General features: G+C 41.0%; 1 protein-coding gene across 1 annotated transcript in view; it reads right to left on the reverse strand.

Annotated features, from left to right (window-relative positions):
• The window catches only part of MYLK (myosin light chain kinase), a 194351-nt gene that overhangs the window by 153640 nt on the left and 25421 nt on the right, over window positions 1-15290 (reverse strand). The window contains exons 5-8 of the mRNA XM_042781400.1: window positions 13724-13742; window positions 11412-11947; window positions 10494-10700; window positions 819-953 (exon numbers count right to left, since the gene is read on the reverse strand). Of these exons, the coding sequence (XP_042637334.1) occupies window positions 819-953; window positions 10494-10700; window positions 11412-11947; window positions 13724-13742 (897 nt within the window). The remainder of the gene's footprint in view (window positions 1-818; window positions 954-10493; window positions 10701-11411; window positions 11948-13723; window positions 13743-15290) is intronic.

Consider the following 15290-nt stretch of genomic DNA (forward strand, 5'->3'; position numbering starts at 1 on the left):
CCTTTTTAAAAGAAGCTCTTTCTAAAGGAGCTCTGGTGACAAAGTGGGTAAAGCATTTGGATGCTAACCAGAAGGTTGGTGGTTCAAACCCACCAGCTGCTCTGCAAGAGGAAGAAGAAGCAGTCTACTTCCATAAAGATTTACAGCCTTGGAAACTCAATGAGAGTCACCATGAGTTAGAATCAACTCAGTGGTGGTGGGTTTGATTTTTGGTTTTGGTTTTTAAAAAGGGAAGGGTGATAATATTTGGTAATTAGTTTTTTTTTTAAAGGATCGTACTTGGCAAAAAAGAAGGTTAGCATGCCTCTTCAGGACTATAATAATAAAAATAATTACTGGTCTATGAATCATAAAACCACCTGCCACTAAATAAAAGGCTAAGTTTCTCAAATAACTTAAGTCATTTATTAGTTTATTTGCTCATTTTCTGACTCAACAAATACTTATTGAGGACCTACTATGAGTCTGGCCACAGGAAAAGGAATGAAATTGCTTGTGTGCCTACATGCCATGTACCTCAGTAAGCACTTTATAGAAACCATTTAATTTAATTTCCACAGCTACCACTCTGCAAGGGAGATGGCATTATCCCCAATTTATAGATAAAGAATTCAAGGAGCAGGACCATGACCAGTGCCCACAGCCAGTCAGTAATGGGCTCAAATTCCCAGGCTCTCTCTGAACCCCATGCTGCCTTCTTATGTCATCAGAACGACTGTGGCCTAAATGGTTCAGTGATAAGTGGAAGAGCCAAGTGAGAATGCAGAGATGGTAAAAAGGGGGTACTGGAGCAGAAGTCTGGGGTAGGGGGAACTCACCATTGAGCAGCCAAGTGATTTGGGGCACTGGGGTCCCCTTCACGGAACACTTTAGCACAAAGTCCTGGCCCTCAATGACAGTGCAGTCCTTCAGAACACTGGAGAAAGAGGGGGCCACCCCTGTCATCACCAACCCTGCAAAGACAAAGTGCACACAGGTCTAGTCAACACTGCAGCTTGTCCACTCTGGTGACCACAGTCACTCCAAGCCTCACATACAGACCCCTCACCGCCTGGGCACCCAGCACAGCTGCCTGAATCTATCTTCATTTTGGGGGAAGTGGGCAGCACTAATAGTGTACAGAGAAGGAGCCCAAGGCATAATAACTGGCAGAGACTTTTTCATAGTGACAAATTATTCCCACACTGGGAAGGGATCAGAACCTGGGCCTGGTTTCTCTCCTCTGTGACTCAGGGACTGCCAATCTTGTCTTAACTCTAGCTAATCTGCAGCACTCTGAGAACACCCTCTTCCTGTCTTTCTTGGTCCTACTCTACTTTTTAGTATCTCTTATCTTCTTCAACCAGAAGCCCTAGTAGTGCAGTGGTTAAATGTTCAGCTGCTAACCAAAAGTTGGTGGTTTATACCCACCAGCTGATCCATAGGAGAAAGATGAGGTAGTCTGCTTCCACAAAGATTTACGGTCTTAGAAACCCTATAGGGCAGTTCTACCCAGTCCTATAGGATCAGTATGAGGTGAAATACACTCAATAGCAATGAGTTTGGTATTTTTTGGTACCTTCGTTAATATGTCTCATCAGTGATTACACAGTCTTTTGAATATATATTTTTATTTATAGAGACCACATGCCCACTGGTGAAGACATTTTAATTCTAAATGATCACAATTATTTTTCCATTCCAGGACTGAATTATGACAAAGACTAACATGTGTTATAGTTTTCCAAGCATGGTTGGAGGCCTAGCCTAAACCAACAGTTTAGAACGTCTGGAGGCCTGCAAATAAACATTTAACAAGTTTCTTCCTCACGGTTCTGGTACACACTCTACTTGAGAACCACTGAGCTGGACTTTTAAAAAGTCTTCAACATCTATGAATTGGGAAACAATACCTAAGAGCAATAGAGATAGGTAATCACTTCTACAACAACCAGAATATACTGCAGAAATGACAAGGTGGCTATTATCTGAGGAAAGATAACTGGATTTCATGATTAGAAGATATATCAGACATGTCATAGCTTTTCAAGAGAAGCTATTCAATACAGTGATAAGGGGAAAGGCCATATTATATTGCAAGGGCCCAAGGGTAAGAAAACCAACATATTTGAGGATTTACTATGTGCCAGGTGCTTTTCTAGATGTGACTGTGACAATGCCATGAGATTGCTATCTTTAGCTCATTTTACACACAGAGTTTGTGACTTCTCAGTGTCAGGCTCAATGGTGGAACCAGGCTTTACAACCAGCTCTCTGACTCTATGTCCACACTCTCTCCTCATAGACTCACAGAGCTACAGAGCAGCTAAAAGACGGAATGATGGTGAATAGGCCTGGCACTGAGGAAGGGACAGACTATCCAGAGAGGTGTGGGGAGGCACTATGCCCACCCCTTCCCCTGGCCAGCATCAAATTCCCTTATTACAGCAATGTCTTTGGGAGTCATTGAAAAGAATGCAGGCTTTAGTGTCAAGTCAACTAAAACAAATACCACCTATCTTTTACTAGGTTTGTATTCTCATCTGAAAATGGATGAGGCTCAGTATTCTCATCTGGAAAATGAATGTGTGTGGTAAAGAATTCAATTTTCCCAAAAAGTATGGTCCTGTCCTTGGTTCCTGAGATATAACCTCTAAAACCTTAGGATTTCCCCAGTGACTGAAGTGTCTTTGATGAGGTATCCAGATCACAGTTGAAGTTTTATGTTAACACAGTACTTCTTGTATGGGGACTGGCCAGGCCAGAAAGATCTATCATACGATGTTAGCTGTCCTCAGGGAAGGGGACATGAGTCAATCAGTCGTGACTATGTAATGAGGCTCCAATAAATGCTGTGGTCACAGAAGCTCCATGGGCTTTCTGTCTTGTAATAGATAACAGTCCATGTGGGAGAGTAGCATATCCTTTGGGATATGGAAGCTTCATGTTGGGATCCCTCCCAGACCTTGCCCTGTGGATCTCTTCATTTATAACTTTGTTACAGAGAGAAACCTGTGAGAACTCTATGGGACCGCCTTGTTATTCCAGGTCTCACAAGTTTTCCACCTTTGACAAGGTGAAGTTTTACCACTTTTCTATCATCCTCGGAAGGAAGGTTGGGCAATCCTACTTCCGTAGTGATACTGCCTCAGAAACCCAAGGAGGGGTCGCTATGAGTCGGGACCGACTCGACGGCAAATAACAACAACAACAACAATTATTCTCTATTAGTGGTGGTGCAGTATCTAAGGCATTTGACTGCTAACCAGAACGTTGGCAGTTCAAACCTACCAGCTGCTCCATGGAAGATGGGGCAATCTACTTCCATAAAGATTTACTACCTCGGAAACTCAAAGGGGGTTGCTTTGAGTGGGAATCAATTTGATGGCAGTGAGTCTGGAGGTTTTTTTTTTTTTTCCCCATTAGTGAAAAACATGTCACTTTTCCTTCTCTAACAGATTTTCACCTTCCACAGCTTCTGGCTTTTGCTGTAATAAAAATGCAACATAAGCATAGTATTTTCTGGAACAAAACTCAAAATCATAAAAAAAGATCAGGCTCACTGGTCTGATAAAGACTGGTGAAATCCCTTAGACACCTTTCAGGCCTGGAATTGATCTCACTCCCATGACTTACCTCTCAGCCAAACAAAAGACAGGCCTATGAGCTGAACACCTGCACCAGGGAGATGAACTCCTTAGAACAATCAGCCATGGGAGATGAGAAAGGCAATATTTGCACAGGGAGAAATGTAGGGATGCAGGAGTATACAGGCAAGAAGGACAGAGGGAAAAGGCAACCACAGGGAGGAAGTGGGAGGTGAGATGTTACACTGTAGGGAATGTGAGCAGTATCACAAAACACAATGTGTACATGAACTATTGAATAGAAAACAAATCCGCTTTGCAAAATTTCACCCAAATGACAATAAAAAGTTAAAAGAAAAAAGTATAGTGTTTTTCCTGAGCTCTGTGAGTCATTCTAGTGAATTATCAAACCTAAGGGAGTAGTGGGAGCCAGCAGGTCAGAAGTGAAGAAGGATTGTGACCTCCAAACTTACAATTGGATTCCTGAAGAAGTGGAGGAAGCTCTCAACTTTATAGCCAGCCAGCAGGTCAGAAGTGAGGGTGTCAGACTTTCAAACTTGTAGCTGGTGTCTAAAGATCTGGGCAGACTTGGCAGATGGGAGGTCTGTGCCCTTTAACTAGTGAAGTCTGACCTACATCCAGGTGGTCAGGGTCAGAGGAAAAGGCACTGCATGGGCAGTTGATGTCAGAATTGAATAGAATTGCACTGATTGATCATTACGAGATGTAACTCTAATTATTTGATAACATTGTTGGGAAAATTAAATGATGGAATTCAGGAAAAGAATTTAGTGTAGATTCTGGTACATAGTACATACTCAATGAGGATTAGCTGTTACATGTTGATAGTCCACAACTTACTATGTACTCAAGTTATGATAAAGTGCATATCCCACCATCTGGCTTTTTTTTTTTTGTACATCTTATTAATAGTTAGTGGGAGCTCTGGTAGCATAGTGCCTAAGGCACTTGACTGCTAACCAGAAGGCTGGTGGTTCAAACCCACCAGCCACTCCTCGGAAGGAAGATGGGGCAATCTACTTCCATAGTGATACTGCCTCAGAAACCCAAGGAGGGGTCGCTATGAGTCAGGTCTGACTCGATGGTACATAACAACAACAACAACAACATTATTAGTAAAATATACGCAACATACAATGCTGCAGTGCATAAAAGAACATACAGCCAACTCTAATTTTCTAACAAGAGATGCCATTCCATTTCCAGAGATAATCCAGATGACCGAAAAACTTCCACAAGTGGAGTTATTACTGCAACATCATCCACTGTTTTAATGCATATAAGTATTTTAAAAATGTATGTACATATTAAGATATATCTGTAAGTTCATATGTAATGTTTCTAACCCTCAAAGATAAAGATTGGATTTATAAAGATACCAACAGTAAAAGGCAATAATAATGAAAACTAAAAAAAAAAAAAAAGTGGTATTCCCCTTATGTCCAAACTGACTTGTGATGGAGTTGTCAGAATGAAACCCTGTTTTAAGTTGGGGACTATGCATATCGAGAATGCACTTACAGTAATTGGGAGGGAAAGGAGTGGTGAGATAAGGTGATAGCTTGAGGGCAGTCAAATGGAAGGAAGATTTCATTTCATTTTTTAGCATAGGTAAGACAAGAATATACTTGCAGGGAGAAGAAAGAAACTTTTAAATAAGGAGTAGGGAAATAATGAAGAAATTGGTGGGAAAGTATGTCATTGTTAGAAAAGATCTTAGAGGATACAGGCAAGGATGGAAAGAGGTCTTATGAGGGCATCAGACAGCTTTTCTGCAGTGACAGGGTGTTGCAGGGGAAGGCACAAGAACTTGCATCAGATGCATCTTGGTAAAGTCATCTTCTGAGACTGAACTGGTGGGTTTTTTTTTTTTTTTTTTTTTTTTGAGGTTAGAGAAGGTTTAAAATAGCTATGTCTTCAAGAAGACAGGGAGTTAAGCATTTCTAGAATGACAGAGTAAGGACTGCCAAAACTCAATTAGAACACTGGAAAAAACTGTCAAAATCAACTTTTTAAGAACTCTGGATATTAATCAAAGGCTTGAAACATTCCAAGCGGCATTCATTAAAGAAAAACAGCTGAATCTTAGTAAGAACAGCAAGCTTTGTGGCATTTTAATTTGCTTGATTCCCATTCCTGTTGCTCCGCCCCATCCCGCAGCTTTGTGGCAGCCTTGAAAACCAACAGTCTTTCAACTATGGTAGCTGTGAAAACCAGCAGCCTAACAACCACTGGGGGGAGGGAGGGAAAATGGGTTTGAAGTGCCTCAAAAGCCCCATCTACAGAGAACTTTCATTTTTCACCTGTCTGGCAGTTCCCTGAACAGCTCTATTCTTAGAGCTAGCTTTATTTGACCTAACTCAGAGCTTACTTGGTCTAAATAACTCTATCTCTAAGGTGCTTGTCAAAAACAAACAGTGGTAATTGTTTAACAACCTGAGGCAGAAATATCAGTTGGGGCTAACAAGAGGCTGACCAAAAAACTAAAAAGGAAAAACTGGGGAATGAGATGTTCATAAGGGGTCTTGAAAATCTCCAACACATTCCTGGTAACCTAGAAAGCCACACACATATGTGTATGCCCAGGAAAACCCTAAGAAGAACCTAATTTCTATCTAGCTAATATTGAGACTCTGCACAATCAGGAAGTAAAGGTGTGGTAGTTAAGGTTGTATCAACTGTGATTCTGAGTGGCTTGGCAGCTGGATGTAGTTATTCCCCATGATGAGACTGGATGTGTGTAATCACCTCCCTGGGAGAATCTGCTGTGAGTAGTTAACCATTTGAAGGAGAGCTGTCTTCAGGGTATGGGCTGCTTCCAGTATATGTGAAGAAGCTTTGAGAAAGGTTGCTAGCTTTCGGCACATTTTGGGCTATGTTTCCTGCTGATCTTGGGATTGTGCTATTTTACCTGCTGATCTTGGGTTCATCAGCCTCAGCAGCCAGCAGCTGCATGAGTTAGAAGAAGCCTCCAGCTCCAGTGGGCCTTGAACAAGAGGCAGAGCTGAAGCTCAAGGTGGAGGAGCCTTGAGCCAGCACTCTGAATTTGGACTTCTAGCCTTCTAAACTGTAAGAGAATAAATTCCTGTTTGTTGAAGCTATCCACTTGCGGTATTTCTGTTATAGCAGTGCTAGAGAACTAAGACAAAATGCTAAGGTAGCGTTGTAAAGTGTCTGCTGGAAAATTGAAGACTTGTCCTAAATACACACAGAACCTTTTACAAATGCTGAGAGACCTACTGATTGAACACATTTAAGGAAATACCTGTCTATTCATTATATGACCACTACATAGACTAAGCATAGACTTCAGTAGCCATACATGACAAATAATACTAAATTTATAGAATTAATCCAGAAAATAAAGAAAGAAACAACCACTACCACTATCAATAATGAAGATCCCTGGGGAGGACAGAAATTTAATTTCCAGCGTTGCCACATTGTATTATCTAAAATGTATAACTTTTTAACCAAAATCACAAAAGATACAAAGAAACAGAGATATATGATCTGTTCATGGGGGGGGGGGGGGAAGCAGCCAATAGAAACTTCCTGAGAAACTCAGAGATTTGACTTACTAGACAAATACTTTAAGTCTGTTAATATAACTAGGTTCTAAAAATTAAAGAAAACAATGTTAAAAATTCAAGTATGAGAATGATGTCTCATTAAATACAGAGTATCAATAAAGATAGAAATTACACTAAAAAAACAAATAGACATTCTGGAGTTGAAAAATAAAATAACTGAAATGAAAAATTCAGGAGGTTAGCAGTAGATGTGAACAGTCAGGAGAAAGAATCAGTGGATTTGAAGATAGGTTAATTGTTATTATCTAGTCTGAGGAAGAGGAAGGAAAAAAAAAAAAAAAAAAGAAAGAAAGAAAAGTAAACAGAGCCTCAGAGACATGCAGAACAGCATTAAGTGTACAAACATATGAATAATGTGAGTCACAGAAGAAGAAGAAAAAGAGAAAGCATCATAAAAAAATACTTGAAGAAATAATGGCTAAAGTTTCCCATAGTTGATAAAAAATAGTTAATCTGCACATTCAAGAACTCAAAGAACTCCAAATAGAACAGACTCAAAGAGATCCACACCAAGATATATCAAATTTTCAAAAGACAAAGAGAGAATCTTGAAAGCAACAAGAGAGAAGCAATTCATCATGTATAAGGGACCCCCATTAATATTTACAGGTGACTTCTCATCAGAAACCACGGAGTACAGAAGGCAATGGGATGGCATATTTAAAATGCTGAATGAAAAGGATTGTCAACCAAGAACTCTATAGTCAGCAAATGTATCCTTCCAAAATGAAGGAAAAATTAAGATATTCAACAAAAATGGAGAGAATTTTTTGCTATCAGACTTGTCCCCCAAAAAATACCAGAGGAGAATCTTTTAGGGTAAAATGATAGGACATTAGATATTAACTGAAATCCACAGGATAATGTAAATATAAATGTAATGTGAATATAAAATAGTGCTGTCACTTTGGAAAACAGTTTGGCAGTACAAAAAGTTAAAAAAAAAGGTTACCATAGTAAAACAAACAAACAAACAAACAAACAAAAAAACCAAACAACTAAAAAAAAAAAAAACCTCACTGCTACTGAGTTGATTCAGACCCATAGGTGACCTTATAGGATAAAGAAGAACTGCCCCATAGGGTTTCCAAGGCTGTAAATCTTTACAGAAGCAGATTGGCTTGGCTTTTTCCCATGGAGTGGCTGGTGGATTCAAACCACTGACCTTTTGGCTAGCAGCCAAATGCTTTAACCATTGTGCCACCAGAGCTACTAGAGTTATCATAGAAATAATAGGTATCTATCCAAGAGAACTGAAAATATACCTCTACACAAAAACTTGTATATGCCATGTTCATATAGCAGCATTATTCACAAATAATTCCAAATAGGGGGAAAAAAAGCAAATGTCTATCTCTATCAACTAATGGATGAATAAACAAAATATGATATATTAGAATACTGTTCAGTCATAAAAATGAAGTACTGATACAACATGGATGAACCTTCAAAACATTATGCTAAGTAAAATAAGCCAAACACAAAAGGCCACATATTATATGATTTCATTTATATGAAATGTACAGAATAGATGAATCCACAGAGACAGAAAATAGATTAGTGGTTGCCAGGGGTTTGAGTGAGGAGGGAAAGGGTGTGACTGCTAACGGAGACTGGGTTTCTTTTGGGATGATGGAAATGGAATGTTAGATAGTGGTGATGGTTGCACAACCTTTTGACTATACTAAAACCCATCGAAGTATACACTTTAAAAGGGTGACTTTTATGTTATGTGAATCATATCTCAATAAAAGTGTTATAAAAAACAAAAGAAGATAGTCAACCTGAGATGAATTACCCTAAGATTTGAATAGGTTAAAAAGATTATCTTACAAGATTTAGATAAATTTACAGATGAGAAAGCCTTAGGAGAAAACAGGCTCTCTGAGTACAGCATTACCCTTTGGTAGACACGATATTTCCTGTCTTTCTCTTTCTCAGACACAGAGCTCTGGCCTGGATGATGAAGCTTGGGCTCTCAGACTTGTGAACCCTGCTTATAGATATTCATATTCAAAATTTCCTGATATGCTCATAATTTTTTTAAAAAATAGTTTTGATCAGGATCTAAGCCAGGTCCTTATATTACAATTGTTGATGTTGTCACATATCTTTTAATCTATGTTCCCTATTAGTTGTCTCTCCTTTTCTTTTTTTTTTTTTTTTTGGTTGAGATTTAATTGCTGAAAAAAAATAGATAAAGGGTATTTGTCTGTAGAGTTTCCAACATTCTGCAATTTGCTGGTTCTATCCTTGTGGTGCTGTTTACTATATTCTCCAAGGATATGACATTATACCTGTGTATAAATGCTTTCAGAGAATATATTTAAAAAAATAGAAGGATGCTTATGTTAAAAGAACAAATTAAGACAGAAAACAGTATAAACAGCACAATGTCAATTTTGTTTAAAAATAGTAAAATATTTTTTTCTGAGTCATAAGATTTTATTTTGTCTAAATTCTCTACGTTGAACACACATTACTTTTATAAAAAGAATTACAATAAACATAAGATATATAGAATTCCACATTGTTATGAGTTGATTTGTACCCCAAAAAGTTCAAGTCCCAACTTCCAATATCTGTGAATGTGACCTTATTTGGAAACAGTGCTTTTGCAGATGTAATTAATTAATGAGGTCATATTGGAGTAGGGTGGACTCTAAGTCAATATGACTGGCATCCTTATAAGAAGAAGAGATATAAAGACACAGAACTAGAGAGAAGATGGTCATGTGACAAAGGAGGCAAAGATTCGGGTTATGCTCCCACAAGCCAAGGAATGCTTAGGGCCACCAGAAGCTGAAAGAGCTGAAAGGTCCTTCAGAGAGATCATGGCCCTACTGACCCTGACTTTGGACTTCTAGTCCCTAAAACTACGAGACAATAAATGTCTATTGTTTGCAGCCTCCCATTTTGCGGTCATTTGCTATGGCAGCCCTAGGAAACTGACACACACATCATCTCACATTACTCTAAACTTCTTATATTTAGTGAACGTTTGGTTCTCTGTGGTTATAAAAGTGAGTCATGGCACTATTCTGACAGCTGAGGAAACTAAAAAAGGTAGCTTTGAGCTGGGTTGGGAGTGGGCACAGGCATATTTATTTTAAGGCGATCCTAATGTGAACTACTGACAAAGAACTACTGGCCAGGAGCAACATACTTGGTCTTGGCATGTGGGTGGGGACGTTTTATAGGGTTGTATCTCCTACCTGAGGGGCTATAGCAGATGAAATGTCCACAATGTAGGAAGGACCCCATGAATGGTCCTCCCAAATCAACCCAGGATGACTTGGAAAAAAGTACTCACTTTTCACCAGGAGGGCCCAGCTACAGGATACCTGGCCTCGGACATTGGAAGCTGTGCAGCTGTAGCTCCCACTGTCCCTCACACGAGCTCTCAGCAGGCAGAGGTAATGGGATCCAGCATCTTCATAGATCTCAATGGTGCCTTCTTGTCTCCTCATGGGGACACCTTCCAGGAACCAGGCCACTTTGGGCTTTGGGACCCCTGAAACTACAAGGCCGAATGAAGGAGATGAGACCCATGTAGAGTGCACTGTGTTAATAGGCAGGGAGGACCTGAAGGACTCCATATGATGTGCCTTCCTGCTTTCTTACTCCTCAACCCTCCACTCCAAAGGTGTGAGCATTACAAGATATAGCCTTAGGGAGCAGGAATACAAGAATAATGAGTCAGGTCTTTGGGTCAGCCAAACTCAGGAGAAGAGAGGGAAGAGAGGAGTCTCTGCTGCTTATTCTTGGAGGATGGTGGTGGGGATGGTGGGAGAAATGAGGGTACAGGGCCAATGCTCCATACAGCAATGAACAATGGGCACTGTCTAACGTTTCCGCAGAATAAGGGACATTACTAGGTTGGGACCTTCCTGAGTGGAAGGCCTCTGCATGGTGGCTTCCTGAAGGGTCTCTAATTAAACTCCCTGCTGTCAAGTAGAATCTGACTCATAGTGACCCCTCCTTGGGTTTCCAAGGCAGTATCACTACAGAAGTAGATTGTCCAACCTTCCTTCCAAGGAGTGGCTGGTGGGTTTGAACCACCAGCCTCCTGGTTAGCAGTAAAATGCCTTAGGCACTACACCACCAGAGCTCCCAGTCCCAGGTAAAAGGTGGATATAAGAGGTTCAGACCTAGCTGTGTACTGAAGAAGGGGAGCAACAACTAAGGGGCTGCATTTTGGAGACAAACGACCTTAGATAGCTTTACTTACTCTCACATCTGAACTTGACTGTTTGATCCTCACTGACTTCCAGGTTTTGGGGCTTGCTCTCAAATTTGGGGACTGTTGAATCCCTCCAGCTCTCCATCGGGATTTTCCTGGTAGCAACCTTGCTCACAGCTTCTTGGCTTTGGAGGCCAGACTGCCTTGTGTGGAGGGTAGCTGGACAGGGCACCACGGGCCTCTTCCTCTCTTCTCTGGAGGGAGAGAGGGCCCCTGAGGCTGGTGTTCTCTGCTCAGGCTGGGCTTTTGCAGCCTGCAGGGTGATGGTGCTGGAACTCTTCTGAAGGACAGGGGTCCTCAGGGCCTTTCTGGGTGAGTCCTTGAATGGTTCCAGCTTGGATTCCTTCAGGAGCTGAGGCTGGCTGTTGGTGGCCCAGGTGGGGGAGGCATCTCTCTGGGCACTGGAGCAGTTCTTACTTCCAGGTGCAGTCTCCAGGCTGTCCAATTTTGGCCCCTTTGCAATTCCATTGGTCACCTCCCTCCTGATGTCAGCATTGGCAGCCTGTGTGCCTCTCACAAATGACCTGTTGGTGGTGGTGGTGGAGGAGGGCAGGACAGTGGGAAAGAGAACAGAATGACCATGTGGTTAGTCATAAACATCACTGTGCACCAGGGCAGATTCCAGGGATCACAAAAGCCCACAAATTAAGAGAGTAAGAGTCACTTTCTTTCCTTTACAGTTTTCTCAGTTTTCCAAGCCAGAAAACAGGCAGCCATTCTTGATACTTCTCTGTCCCTCTTCCCCCAACCCACACTCTGTTTTATGTACAGTTCTGAAATCTGCCTTTCTCCTTACTTCCACTAGTGCCCTAGTTGAAACCACCCTGTTGGTTTCCTCTTGTCCACTGTGCCCCTCTCTAATCCATTTTCCACATGGCAACCACAGGCAATCTTTCAAAAGCACAACTTGAATGATGTCATTCCAAGCTTATGGACTCTCAGCAAACACTCCATTAAATTAGGAATCAAATTGAGCTTCTCAAGATATCTACAAGAATGGCTACAGCTGCCTCTTGAAGCTCACAAGACACTGATTTCTTCAGAGACTGAGCACACATGCTCTTTTGGGTTCTTGCACATGTCTACTTCTCATACTTGCTATTCCCTCTTGAAGGAGCCTTGGTGGCACTACAGTTAAGTTCTTGGGTGCTAACTAAAAGGTGGGAGCTCTGGTAGCTTAGGGCCTAAGGCACTTGACTGCTAACCAGAAGGCTGGTGGTTCAAACCCACTAGCCACTCCTTGGAAGGAAGATTGGGCGATCTACTTCTGTAGAGATACTGCCTCAGCAACCTAAGGAGGGGTCGCTATGAGTCGGGTCCAACTCGACGGCACATAACAATAACAACAACAACAACAACTGAAAGGTTGGTGGTTTGAAGCCACCCAGTGGCTCTGTAGCAGAAAGACCTGGCAATCTGCTCCTGTATTGATTATAGCCTAGAAAACTCTATGGGGCATTCTATTCTGTCACATGGGGTCAGTATGAGTTGGAATCCACTTGAATGTACACAAAACAACAACATTCTCTCTGGAACACTTCAGAAAGGGCTTCCCTGATGCTGTCATCTAAATGAATATGGCTCTGTTATTCTTCCTCATGGGAGGACTGGTGGCATAGTGCCTAAGGCACGTGACGCTAACTGGAAGGCTGGCGGTTCAAACCCACCAGCCGCTCCTCGGAAGGAAGGTTGGGCAATCTACTTCCGTAGTGATACTGCCTCGAAACGCTGTAAGTCAGATCTGACTCCACGGCAGTGTTTTTTTTTTTTTTTTTTGTATTCTTTCTCATAGTTTTAGCACAGTTTCTAAGAATGTACCCATGTAATTTTGCTTAAAGCCTTTTTCTACTCTAGGCTGTCTGCTCACCCCTGTATACCCAATGTCTAGCACTGAGCTCCACAGACAGGAAATGAGATGCCTGATGAATATTTGATGAATGAATGAATGCCTTATGACCTGAAATGTGTAAGGCATCCTTCACAGAGTAGAGGGCCTGATTGAACAATGGCTAGTTAGTGAAGACACCGAGTAGATACTGAGAAAGGCAACACTGAAATGGCTAATTCTCAGTCTTTAAGAATCTTAATACTGATGGCATCCCTGATGTGGATCCTGTATGGCATATTACTGTAGGAGAACAAAACAAAACACCCAAAATGAAACAGTGCCACCAAAACAGCCAATTCTTCCTCCCTATCTGATGACTCAGAAATTTAGAGCATTTCTCTGTAACAGCTCCTCTTTTCCTTGCAGAGCATTTCAGGATGGAAAATATAATCATCACAAAGGTTTGACATACCTGTTGGTGTTGTCCAAACCTGGGAAAAAGGGGGAAGAGCAGAAAGAGTGTGAACAGACTATGTTATACACCAAGAGGGGAAAATGATAAAACAATATTCCCTTTAATTTGCTGTGGAGTTTTCACTTCTCAAGCATTTCTCCATCACCAGTGGCCCAGCTTGGCTCCCCTGGTCCTGAACTTCAGTGGTTGATCTGATAAACTCCTCTCACCCTGGGACACACAGTCAGAGCTTCTGGTGCTGTTCTTCCCCATGACTTGTGCTCTTTCTTAGTGGCCTCTGCTACCATACCGTGAGGGTTGGGGCCTGTTCCTAGTCACTAGCTTGCAGAGGGAAAAGAAATCCAATCCAGGGACACACAAAAATGAGTATCTACTGAAAATTTCAAATGCTAACACCTTTAAGTAGCATGTATCACGCAAAACAAACTCTCCCATAGTGATCAGTTTTGACAAATACCTGCTTTAAAAATGTACAGGGAAAGAGTAATTTCATTCAGTTCTTAAAAAAAAAATACTATATATATATATATATGGTATATATTTTTTCTTGTTCTTTAAAAATTTTTATCATGAGAATTTCAAAGTATATACCAGTAGAAAGAAGGATGTACCAAATCCTGAAAGGCAATATCAACATATTGCCATCTTGTTGATCCCGTTTTGTTTTTGTTTACTTATTTACTTCTTTTTTTCTGGAGTATTTTCAAGCAAATACAAGACAATGGATCATTTTGTCATCAAGTACTTCTGAACTTTACAGTTTTTAGTTCAATCCTAAGACAACATGGAGTTCCTGCATGATGCACACACTAATGTGCTTGGCTTCTAACTGAAATGCTGGGTTTGAGTCCATTCAGAGGCATCTTGGAAGAAAGGTCTGCCAACCTACTTCTAAAGAATTAGCCAGTGAAAACCCTATGGAGCACAGTTCTACCCTGACACACATGGGGTTGCCATGAGTTGGGATTGACACAAAGGCAACTGGCTTAGTTTTCTGCTGTTATTTAGGACAAGTAAAGAGAGAATGACAAATATACTGCTCTAGACACCTAACTGCAGGTCCTCATCCAGTGGTGGGTTGGGAGGCAAACTCTCTGGTCAGAATCAAGGTTTTCATATTCTTAATAGTTTAGAATACTACATAATACATAGTAAGTATTGCTTCATGAAACTTGTTTCAGTTAAATATGTCTATATATATATATATGTACGTTCTGGGTTTCAATGTAAAATAAATTTATTTTTTGAGTTATGAGACTTAGGAAAAAAATAAAAAGGATAAAGAGAGCAAGGAGGAATAGTTTCTGAAAAAGGAAGGAGATGCGAAAGAGAAAAATCACGAGAGGCCAAGAAAGGAGGAAGAGAGTATGGAAGCCGCCTCCTTCCCATTCCACCAAATTCCATCCTTCAAGGTTTCTGCTCCAAAGAAGTGATGCCAACCCCCATTCCTCATACACTTATCAGCTTTCCCTGGGCTGGACTGGGAGGAATTGAGGGAAAAGGAAAGGAGGAGACATTTTCAAAGGGATTTCAAAGGGAAGAACTGACTGGGGCTGGTGACTAA

This window comes from Orycteropus afer, unplaced genomic scaffold (genome assembly GCF_000298275.1).
Source record: "Orycteropus afer afer isolate SDZICR_OR568_19922 unplaced genomic scaffold, OryAfe1.0 scaffold00114, whole genome shotgun sequence".
Lineage (NCBI taxonomy): Eukaryota > Metazoa > Chordata > Mammalia > Tubulidentata > Orycteropodidae > Orycteropus > Orycteropus afer.